General features: G+C 38.5%; 2 protein-coding genes across 2 annotated transcripts in view; one reads left to right on the top strand and one right to left on the bottom strand.

Moving 5' to 3' along the window:
* The window catches only part of LOC145994305 (protein takeout-like), a 42,664-nt gene extending 39,021 nt beyond the window's left edge, over window positions 1-3,643 (top strand). Inside the window, exon 6 of the mRNA XM_083130408.1 lies at window positions 1,736-3,643. Within this exon, the coding sequence (XP_082986534.1) occupies window positions 1,736-1,890 (155 nt within the window). The 3' untranslated portion in view covers window positions 1,891-3,643. The remainder of the gene's footprint in view (window positions 1-1,735) is intronic.
* Window positions 3,644-5,066: 1,423 nt separating this feature from the next.
* On the bottom strand, window positions 5,067-26,550 carry LOC145994050 (protein takeout-like). Its single transcript, XM_083130134.1, has 7 exons — window positions 26,322-26,550; window positions 19,542-19,634; window positions 17,363-17,510; window positions 12,485-12,618; window positions 11,474-11,626; window positions 10,552-10,713; window positions 5,067-5,089 (listed from the first exon to the last, which is right to left on the bottom strand). Exons 1-7 carry the CDS (start codon window positions 26,395-26,397, stop codon window positions 5,067-5,069), a joined length of 789 nt encoding a protein of 262 aa, XP_082986260.1. The 5' UTR covers window positions 26,398-26,550.
* Window positions 26,551-26,574: the final 24 nt, after the last annotated feature.

Here is a 26,574-nt window from a genome sequence, read left to right as displayed (position 1 = left end):
GTCAAAGGGTGAGGTTAGCATAAGAGCAAAAAATTGCAGGAGGTAAAAAATATCTTAAAAAGTGATGCCAGAGCTTCTCTTCTGTCCACTTTTCTCTCATTGTAGGTTAGTTTAGTCCGTAAAAACGGATTACGCTGAGAGCAGAAGCCTATTAGCAGGTCGTAGTAGATTACACTGAGGGACCTTACCGTAAGAGAAGACAGCCTCCTTATAGGAAAATGTCGTAAGTCATTTCAAAAGTAGGTCAAAAGGCGAGGTAGCATAAGAGCAAGATTTGCAGGAGGTAAAAAAAAGCTTAAAAAGTGATGCCAGAGCTTTTTCTATCCATTTTTCTCTCATTGTAGGTTAGTTTAGTGCGTAAAACGTCGTAAAATAAAAAGTAGGTCAAAGTATAGTTCCAGAACGTACGGTTCCACCTACTTCTATGCTCGGAAATCGAAAATGGCGACCGGAAGTGGGGTTGTCTTGGAAACGGTAAGACTTAGGAAAAATCTGTTTGCGGATTCATCATGTACGCCTATACGTGATAAAAAGTATGAATAGAACCTATGTTCGGAAATCCAAAATGGCGACCGGAAGTGGGGTTATCTTGGAAACGGTAAGACTTAGGAAAAATCTGTTTGGTGTTTCATCATGTACACCTATATGTAAGTAAAATATGAATAGAACCTATGTTCGGAAATCCAAAATGGCGACCGGAAGTGGGGTTATCTTGGAAACGGTAAGACTTAGGAAAAATCTGTTTGGTGTTTCATCATGTACACCTATATGTAAGTAAAATATGAATAGAACCTATGCTCGAAAATCCAAAATGGCGACCGGAAGTGGGGTTATCTTGGAAACGGTAAGACTTAGGAAAAATCTGTTTGGTGTTTCATCATGTACACCTATATGTAAGTAAAATATGAATAGAACCTATGCTCGGAAATCCAAAATGGCGACCGGAAGTGGTGTTATCTTGGAAACGGTAAGACTTATGAAAAATCTGTTTGCGGATTCATCACGTACGCCTATATGTAAGTAAAATATGAATAGAACCTATGCTCGGAAATCCAAAATGGCGACCGGAAGTGGGGTTATCTTGGAAACGGTAAGACTTAGGAAAAATCTGTTTGTGGATTCATCATGTACATCGCTAAACGCTAAAACATCGACAAAAAAATTGTCAAAATATGTCAAAAACTGATATTCAATTGATAAAGAAAGAGGATACCTACAAAGTACTATTTTGAAACAACAAGTAAGAAAAAAAGGATAGGTTAAGTTATATCACGTAAGATCGTGAAATACCTACCAAGTGTGAGTGGGAAAAAAAATAATGCATTGAAAATTGTACTAAAAACATCGCTAAACGCTAAAACGTTGACAAAAAATTGTCAAAATATGTCAAAAAGTGATATTCAATTGATAAAAAAAGAGGATACCTACAAACATATCAAGACCCTTCTTCAAATTACAATATACAAGTTAGGAGTTCAATACGTCATATTATTAAAGTGACTTAATTCTCGTAGTATGATCGTTATAACGAACAAAAGAAAATAATATGCAATCTTCAAAACATATTAATAAAAAAGTTGAAAACATTTGTTCGAATTTGAACATTGCAAAATCAATGCTAAAAAGGATACATCGTTGAAATAGTGAGGAATGTTGTAAGAATAAATGCTAACTTGTTACAATGTATGTCTTGCATGTTATACAACCACATTTTGACCTCTCTGCTCATTTTTAGGTGCAACAATGAATACCTTTCTAAATGAGAACTTTTTAGAGGTGATTAAGGAACTTGGACCAACTGTAGAGGAAGCTCTAAGTTCACTCTTTGGGGGCCTGGGTGCTAGAATTTACAACAAGATGCCCTACAATGAGCTCTACCCAACATCGTAGATTTCCAATAGAAGACACTCAAACGACTAAGAAGCCCTATCTTTTCGCTTACAGTCATGGAGTTTCTAGTTCGCCACTTCCGCTACTAGCGCGCTGCGGTCGCTTCAGTTTACGGATTCACCTGTGTGAATCACAACCACATACTGTGAGAATATTTCGATTTTAATGGCGGCTGTTGCTAGGAGCATGATATTCAAACACTGTACTGTGTCTGTCAAGTTACTATTATTTTAAGTCGTTGCATTTTTCACAATGTTGTGCACTTTTGTAGTTTAAAACGATCTCTTACGTTAGATCTAAGCTTGAAATTACATTGAAGTAATTGCCTTGTCTTCAACAAAACCTATCTTCACCCCCCATCAAGTTAGGTGTTCGAGTTAATGGAACGGAAGTACTATCTTCACGAAAACTGTAACGAAAAGTAATATTTTCTCTAATAACATCTATAATTGGTTTATGGAAGTAGTGATAAGAGGAACGAAAAGTAAGTTAAAAGTATTTTCTCTATTTTTCAAACTTGTTTTAAGGTTGAGATTTTTTCCTTCTAAGTCTACTTTATAGTAGATAGGCAAATCGGGACTGGACCTGCAGTTTAAAGTGGGACCAATATGTGCCGTCCCCGGGTATCGAACTCGGGACCCTTTGGCTTCAAGGCGACGGCGTTACCTTGTAATCAAAGCCTGTTTTTAATCTACTTTATGGTCAGTTAGGCTAATTGGACGAGTCTGCAGTTTAAAATGGAATCGCAGTGTCCTATTTCAACGTTTTCATCACATACATATATATATTGGGAATATGAAAGTTATGTCTGAAATGTTGACTATTGAATCTTATGGAACAATCGCTGAGTAAGTCTTACTTGGAGAGATAAATACTGCATAATAAGAACTTCTTATTTGCTTTTTGTGGCCTAAACAAGTTGTGAAAGAAAACTAATATTTACTACAGAAGTAACTGGAAATGTGCTACTTTTCGTAAGGAATAACTGCAGCTGAGTTATTCTTTCATCAATTGATATTGAGTTGTTTTCTTAATTGTGAACTATGTCCCAAAAAAAATGTCAAAGTTTGTTATACAGTAAGTCCACTGTTAGCACAGATAGGCTAATGGATACTGGGTCTACAGTTTAAAGTGGAATTCGGACCACTATGTAACTTCACCAGGGAATGAACCCGGGACCCCTGGAGAACTATGTTACTATTTTCAAACATAAATATACTTCCTTTTATAAGTAAGTGAGTCAATGTTCTATAGGAATCAGTTACTTCTTCAACTAAGTAACCGCGAAAAATCGTGTTAGGATAGCATTATCTACTGCAACACCCTCCCCCAAAGAAAAGTATAAGAAAATTAAATTTTCATGTAAGAACTAAGCTATCAATTAAGTAGCTGGGTGCAATTGGGCTACTTCCTCAGAATAACTCCTCAATGACTACTTATAATAATGCTACAAACGAAAGATATGGAAGATTCGATGACAGAAGAAACTAATGTGTAACTAAATAGCAATTGATATTTTCACATCATCTTGAAAATGAATAACTTTGATATGTATAATGTATGTGAAGTTTCATTTTGAATATGTGTGTACAATTAATCTGCAGCATGTAAATGCGAAGTATGGACAAGATTGTATGATGTACCAAAGCTTGAGTCAATAAAGTTTTATGAGACTTTTATTTCTTTCATAGTGGAAAACTACTGCCTTAACAATATTTCTCCTTCATAGTAATAGCATGTATAGTTACTTTTCTGTTTCAACCTGGTAGAAGGGGAATTTAAGCTTGAACTGGCTGATAATTGTTAATATAATTCTATATATAGTTGAATCTGTATTTTCTAACTTTGTGCCTCGTCTCTGTTTATTATTATTATTATTAATCTTGATAGGATTACACTTAAGCTTACTTAAATTACAATAATATTAACAAAAATAATGATTGCATGTCCTAATTACGAGGATGAATGATGATAAAATGAAACTGGTGAAGGAACATTCACAATGGAAGACTTATGCCCAGGTCGGGACTCGAATTGTGAACCTTTGGTGCCGAAATTATGAGTCGATCACTCAACGTGCCCGGCCACCACTGTGGTTTATTCATGTACTAGTACTAAACTAACAAATCACACACACACACACATACATATATATATATATATATATATAATATATTTAAGTTTAATCTAAGATTCATATTACTTCATTTAGTAAATTAGTTTCATTTGTGCACTATTTAGTTATGCTATGTTTAATGCTACCATTACGCAAATGGTCCTTTCAGAGTTGACCGATATCCACTAATCATGTTCATTTGTATCCAATTAGATTTACAACTTCCCTATGCAAAATTGCTGATTAATAATATATTTTCCACGTAAGAATAATAAAATACATTGAACCAACCTTAATACGTAATGGGAAACACAATCTGATTCCGGTACATTTGTTTGGCCTATATGATGTTTGGTTATATTTGTAAATTGAATGATTAATGTCAATCAGATAAGTTATGCTACATTTGTTACTGGAAAATTTATATTGTTAAAGTTACTACTGTTGTATACGACAAATTTCTAGTAGTTGTTTCCTCAATAAATTGTTAAATATACTATAAATATACTATTTACTTTAGTGTAGTAAAATGATGCTTATAAATGGAGTGGAATTCTCATCCACAAATATTAATCAATACTTTAAACAACTTAATTAGCTAATTGTTACAATTTTCAAACATCGTTATCGGTGAAATTGTTACGAGTATGATATGGATATCGGTTAAAAGTAGAATTCGGTAGGTTAAGTTGTTTGTCTTCTCCTCTACAGCCTGTGAAGATTGTCAGGATTTTATGAGAACACACTGTATGCAAGTTTGTTGATTTTTTGTTTTAAGTGGACAATATGCATAGATAGGCTAATTTGGACCGAACCTACAGTTTAAAGTTAAATCCGAACCAGTATGTGCCTCCATCGGGTCTTGAACCCAGGACCTCTTGATTACAAGGCGACGACGTTACCACTACGCAATCGGGGAGGCCCAACGCACTGCAAGTACATATTTCACTTACTTTAGAACCTCCCCGATGGCGTGGTGCTAAAGCTTTAGAGTAACCTTGTAATTGAGGGGTCCCGGGCTCGATCCCTGCTGGAGGCATATAGTGGGTCGTGCCTCACTTTAAACAGTCTTGATTTCCCTATCTGCACATAAAGTGGACTTAAAGACTCAAATGTTTATAGCTTGCATTTTGAACAATTACCAGTTTCGAATCCTGAATTTCCAAACACATAGCTTTTTAATAGAGTAACAATAAAAGTCATATGTGGGAGATTATGTTTAATATTTTACAGAATAATTACTAACATGACTACAAAAGAGGGAACATTTTCTCGTATGAGTCATTCCATGCGAAATCAACACAGCCTTTGACCTGACCATCTCCGATTTTAATGAAATTTGGGGAGTTGAAACTATGCATGGAACTTAGTAAGTATAAAAAAATTTAGTTTCGTGCATCTTGTAATTGTTAAATTATTCAAGGTCAAAGTTAGCATAAATTGCCTTTTTTGAGCCCGCTTAGCTATACTAAATCTGCTGTAACTCCGCCACTATTTTGCCTAAGAAGCTCAAATAAAGCTTATTGTACAGGGAATTGAATAAGCTTTCCAGTGATATATAACAAGCCTACCTTTGGATAAAATTATAATTTTGTCACGTGACCTTGATTTGTGACCTTGAATATCTCAAAACATGTCATCACCAAAAATCGTGAAAAAAATATATTTGGTCCCTCATACCATACTCTAAAACATACCAAAAAATCATTCTGGGACTGCAATGGGATCAGAAGATACAAAATAATATGTGTAACTATGTGACTGATAAAAGCCCCATTACATGAACTATGAAGAGTCAAATGTCCCTTAACACCCCCTACAAAATGTGAAGGAGTTATCCTGGGCATAATTGGTCATGAAAGAAATAGGTTAGGCACACGGAGATCCCTAGTAGGGATGGCCAAACGGATCCGGATCCGAAAAATCCGGATCCGAAAGTTCCGGATCTGGATCCGGATCCGAGAGTTCCGGATCCGCGGATCCGGATCCGAGTCTGAAAGTTTCGGATCTGGATCCGGGTCCGAAAGATTCGGATCTGGATCCGTATCCGAAAATCCGTATCCGGATCCGAGAGTTTCGTATCTCAATCCCATTATAATATTACCACACCTTAAAAGGTATTATGATCTTCGATTACAAAGACATTTTTCGTTAGTCCTACAAGAATTTTTTTCAAGTGTTGTTCCTAAAATACTTCGCTACGCATCGGCTAACACACTCGTGCACAAAAATAATCTTACTTGTTTAACATAAAATGTTAGAGGTGACTTTGTAAATGCCATTGAAACAAATATGTATTCATTCGAATGTATTGGAAATGAAAACACACATAAATGTGAGACATTCCATTCCAGGATGAAACCTTTAACACATATAACAAGATAGAAATGTTATACAAAAATTATACAATTGTTCTACAGTTACAGTTCTACAAATTAAAATAAAACATTATAATATATGCAATGTTAAATAATTACAAAGTGTAAGACTAACAAGGGAGGTTATCTAAGTATCCCCTTCCGATTTCCATGAAACTTGGCAGTATAGTGGGGCCCAAAGGAAGAATTACGTGTTTTTTTTGTTTCAGCTAAAAAACAGTTTTAGGGGGCAAAACCCCCTCAAATGTCAAGATGAGGACAAATTGAAGTGAGGATCTGACCCCTGTGTCCCCCTCCGATTTCCATGATACTTGGCTGGTGTGTGTATAAACGGGCCCAAATGAAGAAATACGTGTTTTTTTGTTTCAGCTAAAAAACGGTTTTAGGGGGCAAAACCCCCTCAAATGTCAAGATGAGGACAAATTGAAGTGAGGATCTGACCCCTGTGTCCCTCCGATTTCCATAAAACTTGGCAGGTGTATAGTAGGGCCCAATGGAAGAAATACGTTTTTTTTGTTTCAGCTAAAAAACGGGTTTAGGGGGCAAAACCCCCTCAAATGTCAAGATGAGGACAAATTGAAGTGAGGATCTGACCCCTGTGTCCCCCTCCGATTTCCATGATACTTGGCAGGTGTGTGTATAAATGGGCCCAAATGAAGAAATACGTGTTTTTCTTGTTTCGGCTAAAAAACTGTTTTAGGGTGCAACACCCCTAAAATGTCAATATGAGGACAAATGTAAGTAGGCATTTGACCCCCGTGTCCCCCTCCGATTTCCATGAAACTTGGCAGGTGTATAGTGGGGCCCAAAGGCAGAAATACGAGTTTTTTTTTTTTGTTTCAGCTAAAAACGGTTTTACAGGGCGAAACCCACTCAATTGTCAAGATGAGGACAAATTGAAGTGGGGATCAGACCCCTGTGTTCCCCTCCGATTTCCATGAAACGTGGCAGGTGTATAGAGGGGCCCAAAGGAAGAATTACGTGTTTTTTTTGTTTCGGCTAAAAAACTGTTTTAGGGGGCAAAACCCGCCTCAAATGTCACGATGAGGCAAAATTGACGTGAGGATCATCTGACCCCTGTGTCCTCCTCCGATTCTCATGAAATTTGACAGGTGTATAGAGAGACCGTATGCCCCCTGTTTCTTTCTATGCCATATTTACGTGGTTTCGGGGTCAGATCCCCACTTCAATTTCTCCTCATCTTGACATTTGAGGGGGGGGGGGATGAAAACACACATAAATGTGAGACATTCCATTCCAGGATGAAACCTTTAACACATATAACAAGATAGAAATGTTATACAAAAATTATACAATTGTTCTACAGTTACAGTTCTACAAATTAAAATAAAAAAGTTCTGGATCTGGATTTCGGATCCGCTAGGATCCGGATCTGGCCATCCCTACTATACACCTGCCAAGTTTCATGGAAATCGGAGGGGAACACAGGAGTCAGATCTCCACTTCAATTTGTCCTCATCTTGACATCTGAGAGGTGGTTGCCCCCTAGAACAATTTTTTTGCCGAAACAAAAAAAAACACGTATTTCTTCATTTGGGCCCTGCAAGTTTCATGGAAATCGGAGGGGGAGACTTAGACCTCCCTTGTAAGTGTATTAATTAATAACAAATCGCGCACGCGCGCACACACGTGTGTATGTATATTATACTGGGTGAGTCTTTTAAAAGAGGCCCCGTGGAAAATGTGCTCCTTGCTTGTAGGCAACACTGGTACGCCGAAGAGAAGAGCGGGGCAGAGAACAGTCCAGGATATGTCATGTCATGTCATGTTGTCGAATATGCTTGGCACCGATATCCTGGACTGTTCTCTAACCCGCTCTTCTCTTCGGTGTACCAAGGATGCCTACATGCAAGGAGCGCATTTTCCACGGGGCCTCTTTTAAAAGATTTGATTTGATTTTGATTTGATTTAGTTTATTTTACTTCGCGTTTTGTGCCTCTTGGCTAATTTGCGAAGATGGGGATGAGTGATGAAATGATGAAATTGATGAATGGACATTCACAAACAACCAAGCCCGACCGGGATTCGAACCCGAGACCCTTGACGTCGCAGCTCGATGTGCTCTTTTAAAAGACTCACCCAGTATGTATATATATATATATATATATATATATATATATATATATGTATGTATATTAGCAGGTAACAATATGTTATAAGCACATTCTTACTTTCCAAACAAGCGCATGTGGGATGGCAAAACGGATCCGGATCCGAAAATTCTGGATCCGGATCCGAAAGTACCAGATCCGGATCCGGATCTGAAAATTCCGGATCCGCGGATCCGGATCCGAAAAATTTTAGGATCCGGATCCTTAGGATCCGGAACCAACCGGATCCGGATTTCGGATCCGCTAGGATCCGGATCTGGCCATCCCTAATCCCTAGCCGTGTGTGTCAAGGGCAGGTCCAGCATATTGTTGACCGCCATATTGAATTCAACGCAAAAATTTCAAAGGAAAGGGGGTGATGTGATATATCAAATGAGGCTAGAATTTCACGAGAAATGAAGTGACGAAGGATTTTCCAACGTATCTTACGCCAGCAAAAAGTTATACACATATCTTTCACTTACGATATATGCACATTATAATGTTGTCAATGTTCCTGTGAGCACACTCGTTGACACGTCTCACACTCGCATAGAACATTTGCTAATGTAGCATGTGCAACAACATCGCAAGCAGCAACTATGCCTTCTCTCAGATGGTCAATATCAGGGACTTTTAGTGCATGCACCATTCTGTTCAAATGTTTCTGAAGGTAAAAGTCCTCCTAAGATGTTAGATCTGGGGAATGTGCAGGCCTTTTAATAGATCCCCGTCTGCCCATCAATCTACCTAGAAATTTACCATGAAGAAATTGCGAAAATATCCACATAGTGTGGTCACACTCTGTCCTGTTTCAAAACTCTCGAAAAGTGCCATATCCCGTAAGCAAGGGTGAAAAAACCTGTTCACTTAACAAATCCAAGAAGCCCTCACCATTTAAGGTTCCGTTGTTGAATATGGACCAACCATTTCCGTTCGCCATACATTATACCACATAATTAGCTTACCAGCAACAACCATTTGACTGAGCAAATCACAGGTATTGCATATTATTTTTATTAAGTTCACCGTGAACATAAAAATTTGCCTCATCGCTGAAGAATTTTTCATTCCAAAGGAAGTGTCACGTAATTGTTTGAGATACGTTTCCCAATATTCTTCACTATTCAACTATTTGGTGAATGTAGCTGATTAAAATCATATGCAATGGTGCGTATACTTCTTTCTCTCCCAAGATGTCAGAGTGATCTCGATGAGTTCCTAACACGTTAGGAGCATTCCAATGCTTTGTTTTTAACACCTCGAAAAGGAGAAAATGGTTACAAGCATGCAGTAATAAATTTTTGCTTGTTAAATACATGTTGGATAAACCTTCGTCACTTCATTTCTCGTGAAATTCTAGCCTGATTTGATATATCACATCACCCCCTTTCCTTTGAAATTTTTGCGTTGAATTCAATATGGCGGTCAACAATTTGCCGGACCTGCGCTTGACACACACGGCTAGAGATCTCCGTGTGCCTAACCTATTTCTTTCATGACCAATTATACCCAGGATAACTCCTTCACATTTTGTAGGGGGTGTTAAGGGACATTTGACTCTTCATAGTTCATGTAATGGGGCTTTTATCAGTCACATAGTTACACATATTATTTTGTATCTTCTGATCCCATTGCAGTCCCAGAATGATTTTTTGGTATGTTTTAGAGTATGGTATGAGGGACCAAATATATTTTTTTCACGATTTTTGGTGATGACATGTTTTGAGATATTCAAGGTCACAAATCAAGGTCACGTGACAAAATTATAATTTTATCCAAAGGTAGGCTTGTTATATATCACTGGAAAGCTTATTCAATTCCCTGTACAATAAGCTTTATTTGAGCTTCTTAGGCAAAATAGTGGCGGAGTAACAGCACATTTAGTATAGCTAAGCGGGCTCAAAAAAGGCAATTTCTGCAAACTTTGACCTTGAATAATTTAACAATTACAAGACGCACGAGACTAAAAATTTTCATAGTTACTAAGTTCTATGCATAGTTTCAACTCCCCAAATTTCATGAAAATCGGAGATGGTCAGGTTAAAAATTGCACATATCTGTGTTGATTTGGGATGGAATGACTCGTATGGTATCTTCGCAAACACTTGATCGATGATTGTGGTAGCTATGTGGTCTAGCACCCTCTCTATGACAGGTTTAAGTTCGACGAAAACCTCTTCCCAGTTGTTTGTAAGGAATTCATTCATTTGGTTTCCTGCAATAAAGGAACAACAAAATAACTTTATGAATAATATATTTTATATAACGGGCGTAATGTTAGAACCCAATTAATGAGTAGGCGAATTTCAGACAGATTGCTCTAGTCCAGGTATAAATACAAACGGATGGTGAATATTGTATGTATACCGATGTCACTGGACTATATTAGTATGACGTCATTTACCAAAACTGAGTCCAAACAGACCCGTCACGTGCTGTTTACCATTGCGAAAAGTGACAAAGTTACTATTATGATTATATTGCAGTAAATTAACGGATACTAACGTCAGGAAGACAATGAATTTCATGAAGTAAGAATGAGAGCATAAAGTTGAACAAGGAACGTTATTCATAGATGTTAAAGAAGCATTCGATAATTTCTCATGAGCAATTCTGATGTTTCCTTCCCACTTATGGCCAAAATAGCTATAGTCCCTAAGTCCTTTACTAAGGCCATTTTTGTTCCTATCGGTTTGCACTTTATCGCGTCTGTAACTCGAAAACAACAAATTTCCGGACTAATGTTTATTAATACAATAACTTTTTATGTTCCCTTCTCTCCGCAAAACTTCGTCTCAAACTTTCTGGAAATATTTTGTGAACACCCTGTATATATATATACAGTGTGTTTTTTCATCGTGTTAGACTCATATTTCCAGGCGAAAAGGAAATGAGCAAACCTTCAATTGTACTGCGTGAAAACGTATGGAGCGAATTGAATAATTAAAAAAATTATATTCCATCTAAATACATACCCAGCAATTTATTTCCATTGAAGAGATTTTCTAACTTAAAAACCATTCCATTCGCAGATACAGCCCAATCAGTATTCTTTATTTTTGCGTATTCCAAACCGTTCTTCTTCTTAATTTTGATAAAGTTGAGAGTCATATTTCCACCAACATCAGCTGAAACGATAAGCCATTTATAATTAGAAAATATAAATCATGCATTACACGGTCGTGCTTTTTGGGTACCGATGTCTAAAATTTATTGAAGTTTTGAAAGTTAGTATAAACATTAATATCCAAAAATCAAATTTTAGACTCAATAAACTATTTTGTTCCATTTATAATTATTATCATTTGATATAATTTGATTAAATAGTATCTCCACAATGTGCCGTTGTTAAATGTTAATTTATAACTATTTAATTTTAAAGTGCACTATAGAATAAAAAAATAAGTACATATGGACGGCTTACCATTATCTTAGCTAACACTAAACATTTATTTCCTTTATTTTGACTTTTCAGTGTTATAATTTAATTATATGGCGAGTGTTGGTTTCAATCCAATTATTCGTTCGTGTTTGTTTGTTTCAACCATCTTTATATGTAAAGAAGGGTTCAATAAAGACATTTGTGTTGAAACAAATTATGTTTGTTTATATTCATTAGACATTCCATGTTATTCGACATAAAATAGCCTGTCTATTTCAAGAATCTACTCGTATAAAACCCATACATGAACATCGTCTTTGTCCTCAAATGTCTATACCTGCGGTGTGGTCCAAAATTACCACCACAAAAAATAGAAAATTACACCCTCTAATTATTCACTTTAAACCGAAATTGCTCGTATATTTAGTTTTGACTTCCACACGAGCATGCCAAATCTAATTATATGTACTGGGGCTCTGTATCTACTCATTAAGGGTCTCCGTACCTCTACCTGTCTTCTCCTGTGACGTCATTTCTCATAAACAAATGACCGTTCGGTATCAGTGAAGGACCCACCTGCATATTCCACCTTCAAATTACTCACCGAAAGTTATACTTCCATTTCCTTCTCCTTGAATTGGAAGTAGCAAGATTCTTCCAGACACTTTGTATGGTCCGACAACAGTAAATTTAGGGGTTGTTAACACCAGGAACATTTTCCCCTTCTCTATATCAGCCCTGGAACAAACAAAAAAAAATAGCCTGTCAATTTTTGTATATTTTGAATTGTGGGTTACATATAAACACACAACAAACTAAATAAATGAAGCTGACAAGCAAATAAGAAAAATAACAAGAGAAAATGATAAAATTAGGGAAGAAAGAATTTGAGAGATGTCATAGATTCAGATAGGAGTAGTCAAATGCAATACATGTAGAAGAACTGATGAAATTAATACAAGGATAGCTACAGGAAATAGATACTTGACAGCATTTAAGATACCCATCTTCTTTTTCTTTGTTGTATGGACGTCGCCATGTTGTATGACTCTTGAAGTCTCCGGCCTGGTACCTCAACCATAACAGTTAGCATGTTCAATCATCAAGTATTCGCTGTTCTTCGAATGTACTCAAAGTACCTACTCCGAAACAAATACAAAAAATACATAAACAATATCATTGCAACAATCCAGGAAAATCCAAAGAACTTCTTCAGTCTAATAAACTCGAGAAGAAACAACGGCAGAATTCCTCTTGAAATTACACACAATAGTGAAAGTGCGAAAGATGACCGAAGGGCTGAACTCTTAAATGCTTATTTCCATGGTAACTTCTGTCCACCTGCCCCCTTGCAACGTTGTCAAACGTAAGATCAGTCTGTTCTTCCTCTCTAACAAAGCTTGCCACTACAACCGATGAAGCGAAAAGTCTATTGTCGTCTCTACCAACTCACCGTGCCCTAACGCCGGACAACATCAACATCATGTTCCTGAAGGAAACTGGGCAATCTCTTTCTTATCCCCTCTGCATTCTTCTGAATAGATGCTTCTCGGAGGGCGTCTTTCCTCACGCTTGGACGCAAGCTAACATCACTCCCATTCACAAAAATTGCAGCAAAAACCTTGCTTCTTCCTATAGGCCAATCTCGTTACTCTCTCCTCTGTCCATCATTTGTGAAAAAAATCATAAAAGACAGGCTACATAAATTTGTTTGTCGGTTTCTTAGGTCAAATCAACATGGTTTTCTTTCTGGTAGTTACTGTCTTACGAACCTGTCTGTTTTTCTCCCACATGCTATGAAATGTATTTCGAACAATTCACAACTGGACGTTATACAGGGTGTTTCGTAAGTTCGTTTACAACGCTTGGGAGGTGATTGTACGAGTGAAAATAAGGTGGAAAGTTCATGTAACGAAATTCCGGAAACGGCTTTGTTGCCGAGTTATTGACGTTTGAAAACGTTGGAAAATGATTTTCCGAAGTGAATAATGCCAAAACGGGTGGAGAGAAGTCGTCGGTGTTGGGCGGTCCACTAAGAAATTGTGTACGCTCTTGTCAAAAAATCACGCGGCAATGTTGTGCAATGTCGGCGCAAGTGATTCCCCAAAGGACGCGAACGAAGATGTTGACGGGAGTGGGGTGGGTGTGCGTTCTGCGTGAGCTGGTATCGACGAAAATTGGCATGTGTTGAATGGCACCAAAAAACAAAGAAAATTTCCTGATCGAAGGGCACCATGACGTAAAAACGAAAAAATGAACTGTCATAGGTTGCATACCCTGAAGGGCACACAGTATGCTTAATGGAGATGTGAAGGGAACCTCATCATAGACGGTTTTCAAAATGTCCACCATGTACTTCCAAGCAGAGGCGACAACGGCGAATCAAGGATTGTCTAGTGCGACCCAACAACCCCTGCGTTTCTGCTATCGATGCTGCAGCTACATTGATACGGGCAACGAGGTCCTCGGCTGACACGACAGGTGTTTCGTAAACGAGGCGTTTCATCTCTCCCCAGAGGAAGAAATCCAGGTGCGTAATATCAGGCGATCGAGGTGCCAATGGCACAGGCCCTCCCCTGCCAATGCACTGGTTGTGGAATACGGTATTGAGGAAATGGCGCACATTCCGATCGAAATGTGGGGGTGCAACGTCATGTTGAAACCACAGTGTTTGTCTCAGTGCCAAGGGCACGTCCTCTAGTAGTTTAGGCAAAACTTCACTGAGAAATGCTTGATAAGTGGGTCAACATAGGCGAACAGGGAGAATGTACGGTCCAATCAAATGGTCATGCAGTATCCCGCACCACACATTCACTGCAAATCTGTGCTGATGATGTGCCACTAGCAGTGCATGTGGATTTTCATTAGTGTTGCCCACGAGACGAGACTTTGGCCTGTCTCGTCTCGTGGAAGTCTCGTGGAAATGCTGTCTCGTCTCGAAAATGTTCGTTTGTCTCATGACACATGGTCAATCTCGTCTCGTCTCGAATTTTTAAAAGCCTGTCCCTTCTCGTCCCGTGGACAACACTAATTTTCATGTTCCCACACTATTGAACACACCAGTTTTCGTGAAGATAGCCTCATCAGTCCATAGTACCGTATTCTGAAAATTGGGGATAGTTTCAATTTGATGAACAAACCATTGGCAAAAGTCCTCACGTGGGCCAAAGTCCCGAGGTAAACGTTCTTGCACTTTCTTCAATTTGTACGGGTGCATCCCCTCTTCTGGCAGGACTCGCCACACATTCACATGGGAGGTGTTTCGTTCGTGGGCTAGTGCGAGCGTACTTGTGCCTGGATGATACATCACTGCAGTTAGCACATCTTCCACAAACCGTCGTGTTCGCACACTTCTCGGTCGTCCAACTTCTCGACGAGGTGGCAACACTGATCCTGTTTCCCGAAGTCGAGTGTCTACAGTTTGAAATAAGGTGTGCGATGGTAACACCCTATTTGGAAAACGTGCCCCATACAGACGCCTTGCAGCACGGCTATTACCTCCAGTCTCCCCATAAATCAGATGCATGTCCGCCAGCTCTTGGGACGTGTATGCAGCCATCCCTTACACCGGGCTACAAGTGTTTATCCTTCGATCAGGAAATTTTCTTTGTTTTTTGGTGCCATTCAATACATGCCAATTTTCGTCGATACCAGCTCACGCAGAACGCACACCCACCCCACTCCCGTCAACATCTTCGTTCGCGTCCTTTGGGGAATCACTTGCGCCGACATTGCACAACATTGCCGCGTGATTTTTTGACAAGAGCGTACACAATTTCTTAGTGGACCGCCCAACACCGACGACTTCTCTCCACCCGTTTTGGCATTATTCACTTCGGAAAATCATTTTCCCACGCTTTCAAACGTCAATAACTCGGCAACAAAGCCGTTTCCGGAATTTCGTTACCTGAAATTTCCACCTTATTTTCACTCGTACAATCACCTCCCAAGCGTTGTAAACGAACTTACGAAACACCCTGTATATTTTGATCTAGCCAAAGCTTTCGGTACTGTTAGTGATCGTCTTTTGATTCACAAATTATGCAACAGATTCAACATTCATGGTAACTTTCTTAACTTGCTCACAGATAACTTTAGCGATCGCCAACAACGTTTATTCCTTCCAGGAACTCTATCTAACTTTCTTCCAGTCCTTTCTGGAGTACCACAGGGCAGTGTTCTAGGACCCCTCTTGTTCATATTATTCGTCGATGACCTTACCGACCATCTCACAGTCGCCTCTAGTAATTACCTTCTTTTCGCAGATGACTGTAAGATTTTCAGAGAAATCTCCACTTCCAACGATGCTCATCTTCTCCAGAATGACATAACAACTTTTTTTTCATGGTGCCTGACATGGAAACTTACATTAAATCCTCAAAAATGTAGTACTCTCACGATCTCTCTAAAAAATAACCTGTTAAAGTCATCTTACTCCATCTTTGGCAATAACATCAAAGCAGTATCCTCTCATAAAGACCTAGGCATTGTTTTCGACCAAAAACTCACATTTGAAGAACATATTACAGGCACGACAAAAAAGGCTTAGTGTCTCTTAGGTTTACTGTAACGTTTCACCGAAATTAGTGATATCATAGCCCTCACCTTGTACTTCAAATCATTCATGCTTTCCCGTCTGGTCCATGGCATGTCCCACTCAACTCTCCAGAATCGATTCTGTTCTTAACTCTTTCCTTGCTATAGTTCGTTACAGGGTTCCCTCATTACGCAATTTTTCAACACCACATCTCCTGTCCTTTCTAAACTCACAGACTCCCTATCAGCGCCGTTTACTGAATGATTTTAGGTATCTTTACAAAATTGTCAATGGCAAAATCCGTTGCAACACGCTCTTCCAGGAATTCCACTTTCGAGTGCCTATGCGCACAACACGCAAAACAAATCTATTTTACAGCCCGACCCTGTGGTCGAGTGGTTAGCACATCGCGCTGCGACGCCAAGGGTCCCGGGTTCGAATCCCGGTCGGGCTTGGTTGTTTGTGAATGTCCATTCATCCATTTCATCACTCATCCCCATCTTCGCAAATTAGCCAAGAGGCACAAAACGCGAAGTAAAATAAACTAAATCAATCAATCAATCAAATCTATTTTACACAAAAAAGCCTAGATTGGAAATTCAAAAAAGATCGCTCATCCACAGACTTCCCACTCAATATAACGACATCCCATCAAGTGCTGACGTATTTTCCACAGAGTACGCCTTTCGGTCAACCATCAGAACATATGTTGCTAAATAATATTTAATTGTGCTATCTTGACTTATTTATATTAGTATTTTGTCTTATTTTGTTATTTTTATTTTTGTTCTTTTCATTGTTACTGATTTCAGTGTAAAATGGCTACATGCTGTATCTGAATTTTTTTTCAATAAATAAATAAAATAAATAAATAAACAACATTTTTCTTGTGCTTGAAGAAATAGCAATCCAAAACAAAGAAATGCAATTTAATTGTATACATACCTTGCAGATTTTACATCCACATCCTTGAGTCCAACGAAGTGGAAGTTCTTAAATTCGATTTTTATGGATACGGGACCTGTTCCTTGTTGCACAACTAACTCCTGGAGGAATAAAGGATCCGTGGGAGGAATACCATATACTCTGTCACCTTGAAAAAGAGATTAATCAGTTCTCTATTTACACAGATGGTAGTGAAGAGTGAAAGAACAGAAGAGAAGATTGATTGATTGATTAAATGTGAAATTGTGGGTGCGTTAGCACTTAGAATATTTTGCACCCGTCACATTATAAGGGGTCTAGCCCTTAACATAACTAAAATTTAACTACTATAACATAACTACAATGCCGGAGGACTAAAATATTCTTATCTGGGTTAAAAGCTGAGGGTGTGAAGGGGCAGTCAGAACACACAAGGACAAAACACACAACAATACTACAGCGGATTATGCTGGCCGTAGGTCCAAACGCCAGAGCCTCGATAGTCTGCAAAATGCAGTCCAGGTTGTCGAACGTGGAAGTGAGGTTGACAATTGGGTGTACAACGTGGAGGGCTCACCCCTGACACCCCAAAAGAAGAGAAAGAGATATTGTGTGTGAGTGAGAAAGATAAATAGTACAAAAACGAAAGAATGTTACACATATATATCACAATGTTATATAAGGAGACTCTAAAGAATTTTGGTGGAATCGTCTGACATATATTTCATGTATGTGGTTGAGTGAAAGAAAAGGCATTGTAAGTTAATAAATAAATCAAATAAGACAAGGAAGCCAGACTTTGTTGCATGCTAAATTTAGAACAATCTTGCAATTACTCATTTCTTTTCGCGCGTTTCTTGTGGATTGTCATATTCATTTGGAAGTCGAGCTAGGAAGACGTTATTGTTTAATAACAGGTAGTGTTTAAGTTTAAGGTATGTGCATACATATATACGTATATATGTGTGTGTATATATATATATATATATATATATATATATATATATATATATATATATGTGTGTGTGTGTGTGTGTGTGTGTGTGTGTGTGTGTGTGTGTGTGTGTGTGTAAAGAAATTATCATTCAAGCAAGCCAACTTGTTGTTCCATCTTTATTTGCTTATTTGTTGTATTATTTATTTGTTTGTTGTAATAATATAAATACATGACGACTTATGTACCAGAGACATAAATAACACACACGGAATTTTCATGTATAGATTGTTTGAAAGATAATTTTCGTCAGAAAATAACTGCAAAAGTAACTAAGAGTTAATTTTAAGTGCCGGTAACTGTAACGGAATTGCTTCTTAAAATGAGTAACCGTAACTCAGTTAATTTTGAAAGTAACTCTCCGAACCCCAGATTAACGGGTGATATGTTTATAAAAAGGGATATGGAAACTAAAGTGGAGCGAAGTAGAAAAGGTGATAGACATTGTACAGCTAAGAGCAAAGATAATAGTAGGCAAATTGTCCATCGCTTATTTTGATTCGTTTTAATTCCGCATCCTGTATTGTTTTAAAGATTTCAATTCTGATGTTGTTCTCAGCTTCTTGACGTTTTTATCTCATATTATGTCTTCACATTGTGGAAAAACAGACTGGATGTAAATGGTAACTGAGAATTCAACTTCTATTATTCTTGCCGTTGGGTTTATATGGAGATCAGAGAAGATTTCAAATAATCCAGCGTAACGCTCTAGGAAGCCACAGTTCAAAGATTCAAACCGTGGTAAGGCATGAATGTGTCATTGTGTTGTGACGCATCAGTTCATCAACTCATCCTCTTCGCCGCGATTAGTAAAATATAAGTGAAATAATAAAAATAGAAAGACAATGAGTCATTAAACATAAATCCTTGTCGTAACTTTACCTCAAATATTGATTGACTTGCTTTATTTTACTTCTCCTTTTGTGCCACTTTTGGCTAATTTGCGAAGATGGGGATGAGTGATGATATGGTGAAATTGATGAATGGACACTCACAAACATCCAGGCCCAGGCCATGATTCGAACCCGGGACCTCTAGCGTCGTAGCTCGGTGTGCAAACCACTCCGCCACGGGGCAGGCTATTCCTCAAATAATATTACTAATAATTTTCAGATGACACTAGAAAACTAGAAATTTTAAAGTGACGTAATCATTAACTATTATTAAGCTCAATATGATAACAATAATACTAATATTTCCATTTACCTGATTCTAAATATGGAATTGCTGCTCTTGCAGAGTTAGTTATGCATTCATTTATGTTAGGGTCATTCCTGTGGCATGCCTTCATGTACGAAGCTGAAAGTATATTTAGAATAAAGATAGTATGTAAAAATTTAGCAAATTGGCATTTAACTTACTTGGTTATTTCATACATACACTAAATAGAAAATGATCACAGAAGTGCTAACCTAGTCTCCGTCCAAATTATGAACGAAGTTAATGTAAACAATACCACGTGATTTCTGAGAAGTAGTTCCTCCCCTATGTGTTAGTTCGGGTGTACTTGTGTCTATGATTATATTGTTGCTAGCTGTACACCTCATAATATGATACCACAACTTGAATATAGCAGCTATGTTGAGTGATCTGTCTTCTTCACATGTACTATATTCCTACGCGCAAGATTCATGTGCAGCTGTCATTCGAACAACCAATAGGATTTCTCATAAGCCACGTGTGTTTTGTTTATATTAACTTTGTTCTTACAGCGGCCAGAGAATAATATTACAAGGGGGGGGGGGCGAAGTAAGCACCCTCCACCAGCATACACTGGAGGATATGTGCTTAGTGTCCTGGTACATTTAAATACACTAGGACATCAGTGTCTCTGAATTTAACGTTTCCCCAGACTTTTTATTCTATTTCTTTACATAGGCCTCCCCGATGGCGCAGTGGTAGCGTCCTCGCCTTGTAATCAAGGGATTCCGGGTTCGATACCCGGTGGAGGTACATAGTGGTTCGGACCCCATTTTAAACTGTACGTCCAGTCCCGATTAGCCTCCCTGTGCATAAAGTGGACTTAAAACAACAAATCAATCAATCATTTTTCATTACATCTTTATTTTCAATTTGATACATAAACACAAAAAGAAAAAAATAAGACAAATATAGTATTCTATACATACATTCGTAACTTCAAAATTTATATTATTGTATTGACACATTCTAGTGACCGGAACAGGTCTTTTGTAAAGTATTGCTTATTTTTGTAAGGATTTGAGTTCATTTAGTAATTAGTTAAACTATTAATGTAGTTTAATGCTGAGTTAACTAACGGTTGTTGGGTATGTTATAAATAGGTAGGACAACCATTCTGGAGTCCAGAATGGTTTGAGTGGTTTAAGGTGGTAGGGTTGTGGGGGGTGAGGGTTTAGATGGGGGTGATTTAATGGGAACTTCGTTGGTGGGATGGCTTCGAATAGTGGTCACGGACCAGTCTGGTCTTCAGATCAGGTTTCATAAGGTCGCGCGTCCGAGAGATAACGGCGTCATCTTCATAGTCAGCACTCATCGTCGGCAAGGCATTCGGCATATAGGAAGCACGCTGCAGCTGAAACAGCGTTCTTCGCTAGGTTCAATGTCCGTGCAGACAGTCGCGGCTGCGAGATCCCAGAGTGAAATCGCAGTCACATGATTTTAATGATTTTAAATTAGAATAATAGAGCAGAGTCGTCCAAAACGGGGACGGCGGGTCAAACGGAGAAGTTCTGTTTCTCACTGATTAGTGCTGCCCACCTGGGACCCAACGCTGAACTACCATTCCTGGCAGCCTATGTGCCAGTTTGAATTGAGTCGTGGACGAGGCGGCCCGAGATTCTTCTTTCTACGAAGTTTCCATTTAATACGATTTCGATTTTGCCTCTATACTGTGTTGGGCCTTATCAAGCCACCTTTGAACATTGAATTTTGTTAAGTACAATATTGATTCTTCCAGTTTTAAGTTTGATTTTTATATACTGCTGGAAAGGTTATATTACATCTGTGTAAGGAGACGCCATGTTTTCTAGCGTCTGTCACTGTCTGGTAAAACGGGAACGTTGAGGGTAGTCCAAAACGGGGTCGTCCCTGTTTTGAATGTTACCAATATTGAAATATGTTTTAATACTCAGACAGATCTGTGATATTATATTGTTTATTAAATGTTTAAATTGAGTATAAGAAATTACTCCCTCTGTCCCATAATTATAGTCCGGTATGCCAAATTGGTAACTTTTTATTTATGTTCTTTTGGATACTTGATCGGCCAATTTGTACTGATCCTTGAGTAATAACGTTGTATGGCTCATTCCCGTGTTTCATTTTCTTCTTCTGTATACACAAATGTCACAGTTTGAATATTGGACAAGTATTTTGAGACAACAAACAAAAGCGTACCGGACAATAATTATGGGACAGAGGGAGTATTTGTTAGTGTAGATACTGCGCCTTGAATAACGTAGTGTGATTGATTGATTGATTTAGTTTATTTTACTTCGCGTTTTGTGCCTCTTGGCTAATTTGCGAAGATGGGGATGGGTGATGAAATGATGAGATTGATGAATGGACATTCACAAACAACCAAGCCCGGGCGGGATTCGAACCCGGGACCCTTAGCGTCGCAGCGCGATATGCTAACCATTTTTTTTCTAAAGGAAAACCCCTAAGCGGAAGCTTCCCCCATCACACTTCATACACTCATATTATTTCATTCACATTTCTATTTCAGGACATTTCAAGGCATACATTCACAAATACCCATGCCTTACCCGGGACTCGAACCCGAAACCCCTGGCGTTGTAGCGCGCTCTGCTAACCATTCCGCAACGGAGGTCGACTACCATTCGGTCACAGGGTCTGGCGAATAACGTAGTGTGGAAAATGACCCAAGAAACTGGTTCCCGAGACGAATGACAACATAGATGGCAGTGCGATCAGTACGGCTGCTAATTTTCTTATGAAAGTAATGGGGCTTAGTAAGTTTTAGGAATATATTGTGTAGATTTGTTTGTCTTGAAAGGCGGTACGTGAATTGACGGAAATAGTTATATTTGTGGAGTGGATTGCAGTCACGAAATGGCATTGGAATGAAAAGTAAAAAAGAATTAATTAATAAATAGCATGCGTAACCAAGAAGAAATATCGCAATGTGATTCCGGACGTCAGGTGTTGGATTGTGTACTAGAGTTTTATTTTTCTATGTTATTAGAATATAAATAGTATCCTGAGAGATATTTCATACCGAGACGACAAACCACAAATGTCACTTTGAAGAGAGAAGTCGATAATCAATCAATGCAGCCTTTCGATCCGTAGGGATACAAGCTCTGACTGCACCGTATCCTCAAGGAGATTTTAGACCAAAGCGACACGGGTCCTTTGGTCCAAGGAAACTTTCATACCGAAGCGGCACGCGACACATGTCGCTTAGAAACGAGCCAAACAAGAGCAGCATTTCACATCGTAGCGGCATGACGGGCAGTACAGGCCAGCGTCCGGTTTGTGAAATTCTCAAGCGATAAGTGTCGCGTGCCGCTTGTCGCTTTGGTGCGCAATCACTCATTGCATCGTGCATGCGGGAACAAGAAACCACGGCAACACGTTGCAAGCTATTAAGGAAATGGCCCAGTTTGAGCGACATACAAGCGACAAAGCGACACGTGTGGCTTATCATGTCGCCTAGATGTGTTGTTCGCACAATTAGCAGCAAACGCTTGCTAATAGACTGAAGTCACCATGTCGTTTGTCACTTAGTTGGGAACTCCCCATGTGGCGCGTCGCTTCGGTCTGAGCACCCTTCCTTTAAGGAGCTTTCAGACCGAGGTAACAATTAGCACGCGAATACGACATATGAACGTGTCGTTTGCTGTTTTGACCCTCATGCGCAATGAATGCTATTTTATGGTCTGGAAGTGTCTGTGTCACTAGTCAGTAGTCACATCAGTGCGAACATCCCGCGTCGCTTGTCCCAATTGTCTGAAAGTTTCCTTACACTCATGTCGATGGAACTAAGGAAGTTTTGTGGGTTTCCCCTTGTCGTTTCATGCATCATTATCAACATCGCCGCGATTAGTTTCAAGCGACAGTAAATATCAAAAATACAAATCCCTCAGTTTTATATCTTTAAAAGAAATAATGATGATTATAATAATAATGAACCTAATTCATACACAAAAATTTAGTTACCAAGAACATTCCATGAGTATTTTTTCTGCTCCCGTATTATTAATGAAAATTGAAAGTATAACGATAACAGGACGTGGTCGACTGTCTAGAATGTTCGTTAATATCCTCGCAACCACTGTACCAAATATCATAACAATTATCACATTCATAGAAATGCTTCATGTAAAAGAATCAGACGTTGCAGCGAAAACTCCATTTACTTCATTATAAGCAGACGAATGCCATGCAGCTGAACCGACACCAGCGCCTCTAGCGGTATCATATTCGAGGGGAACCAACCAGAAAGCCCAGAACAGTGCCGTTTTCCACACTACGTTGTTCAAGGCGCTGTAGTGTAGATATGAAAAAAAATGACAAAAATACGTACTTCCCGTCTTACAAATTTTATTGTATTTTACATGGTTAACTTGACTTTTGTTCTTCAAAAACAGATCTTGTAACAAAATTTTGCATTATACCTCGAATTTGCATTGTTATGCAACCAGTTGTCCAAAATGACGGCATTGCATATTTCCAGAAAAAAACATTTTTCATGACTCTCCAAACTTTCTTTTCACAAACAACCTTGTTTCCTATGATCTACTTGTCTAGGAGTGGTCTAGGACACACTCAGAAAAGAAAAGGTTTGAAACATTTTTTTCACTGATTAATTTGCTTTTGGTAGGCCAAAATATGGGCGACTTTCCTCTACACAGAAAAAAATGGATTTTTGTGAATTAACAAAATACGTTTGGTTAACATCTTGGTAAGCATAAACCATAGGCGTAGCTAAGGGGTGTGCCGGGTGTGCCTAGGCACACCCTAATGGGCTGTTCTATCAAAGATAATTAAAGACAGTTATTTCAATAAGAGAGAAAATAAGCGGCAGTTTGTAAGGAGTTGAAAATGTCATTACTTGGTACCAACGTGTGCTTTATCGCTGATGAAACGAGTGTCTGTAGTTTTTTGATTATTTGATGTCATTGGAGAAAGAAGATATTTACTGCATTCTACTCTGTACTGCAGCGCCTTGCTTCTATACCTGTCACAAGCTGCACGTGTGAGAGAGCTTTCTCCAATCTTACCCAAGTTAAAACTAAATTAAGAGCAACTCAGAAGCAGGATAGATTGGAAGCCCTGCTCTTGCTATTTGTGGAACAGGAAAAAGCTTAGTCTATTGATGTAAATGAAGTTATTGATGAGTTTAAGAACATTGTACCTTTTGACAGACGTCTCTTGTTATAGATAACGTGTATTTTGATGTATTTGTTTGTAACATGTATGAACATTTTCTGTGTGTGTAATTTCTATGCAATTTGATATTTTTCTACTATATATATTCAGAAATTTTCAACACGGTCATTTAGTGAATTTATATTCCTTTACAAACATCAGTGCAGTTAAAGAGCAAAGTGATTGTGTTGCAAAATATGCTATTAAAAAGATACAAGACATCATTTTTTTTCTTTGTGCACAACCAAATATAAAGTTCTAGCTACGCCTATGGCATAAACAAAGCATTTGGTAGTTTTTACTAAATTTGGTAATTTTGAACATTTTTAAAAATAACCCTTAACAAATTAACACTGAACACGAATACTGGTAAACAGTCATTTGTTTTCGTTAATTTAATAAAATGTTTGGTCGCCAGAAAACCACTCTGTTTGGTTATTCCAGACAAACATTTTTCTTTGTGTAGTGAGTCACTGCGACGACTAACTTTCGCAGACTATTGTCTGTCTCAGTAACTGATATACAGGGTGAAACCGAACTCTAGCGACAAACTTTCACAGGTTGTTCAGGCATGTTCGTTGAGTGTTTTGATATGAGGAACTCATGATCAAGGTACCTTATTACACAGTAAAGCGATGTTGATGTTACAATAATTATAATTATCCAAATGACCGTCATACATGGTTTCTGATAGATCACGAATAATTACTGAGCTACTCATCACTACAGCCCGGATTTGTATTTAATTAATTACATATTCTACTACACTCTAGATACATACCTTGCAATAGAAACAATGCAAAAAATTCATGAGTATAGAAACAAACGTAGGACAAAATTCGTACTTGTTTGTTAAATAACTTGATTGATTCATTCATTTGCTTTATTTTACTTCGCTTTTTGTGCCACTTTTGGCTAATTTGCGAAGATGGGGATGAGTGATCATGACATGATGGGGCTGGCGACATTTTGAACAGCTGCTTTAAGGAAACAGTACGCATTGAAGAGTACACAGTGTACTGTACTGTACGTTCAGTACAGTTTTTTAACAACCGGCCTCCGTGGCGGGGTGGTTAGCACATCGCGCTACGATGCCAGAGGTCCCGGGTTCGAATCCCGGCCTGGATGATTGTGAGTGTACATTCATCATGTCATCACTCACCCCCATCTTCGCAAATTAGCCAAAAATGACACAAAAAGCGAAGTAAAGTAAAGGAAATCAATCAATCTCTCCTGGACAGGAATTGAATATATTTAAAATTCCTGAGCCATTGACAACCCTGGTACTGAGGAACATGGGTTCCTTATATCAAAACACTTAGCCAACATACCCGAACAACCTGTGAAAGTTAGTCGGTAGAGTTTGGTTCCACCCTGTAGGAGTGAAGAGGAGACGAGAAGAGGGGAGTGTAGAATAGGGTAAAAGAGAGGAAATTCTCTCTCTCTCTCTCTCTCTCTCTCTCTCTCTCTCTCTCTCTTTCCTTTCCTCTCTCTATCTCCTATATGAAAGTGATAAACGCATATGAGTTCAAAACCTTAACTCGACCATTGCCAAATAAAAGGAGGGGCAAAATAACACTATAAATAATCGAATTATATGTTACTCACGCATATCAAGACCAACAACGCCTCCAAAGCAGACGCCGAGAACGAAGGTCAACACCTCAAAGCGCCCCATTGCCATTCGCAAAGCAAACACACTGCGCTCCGGTCCTATCTGCAACCTAATATTGAGTCAGCCACTTCCTCTAAGGAAACCAGCTTTAAATTCTTCTTTTACTGCGTTTTTCGGATTGCAATGTTCTTAATAAGCATCCAAAGTTCACTTACGTAATCCCAATTATGACAATTGCCCTTGAAC

This window comes from Lepisma saccharinum, chromosome 10 (assembly GCF_977018435.1).
Source record: "Lepisma saccharinum chromosome 10, izLepSacc3.1, whole genome shotgun sequence".
Classification (NCBI taxonomy): domain Eukaryota; kingdom Metazoa; phylum Arthropoda; class Insecta; order Zygentoma; family Lepismatidae; genus Lepisma; species Lepisma saccharinum.
This window is presented reverse-complemented; position numbering and strand designations above follow the sequence as displayed.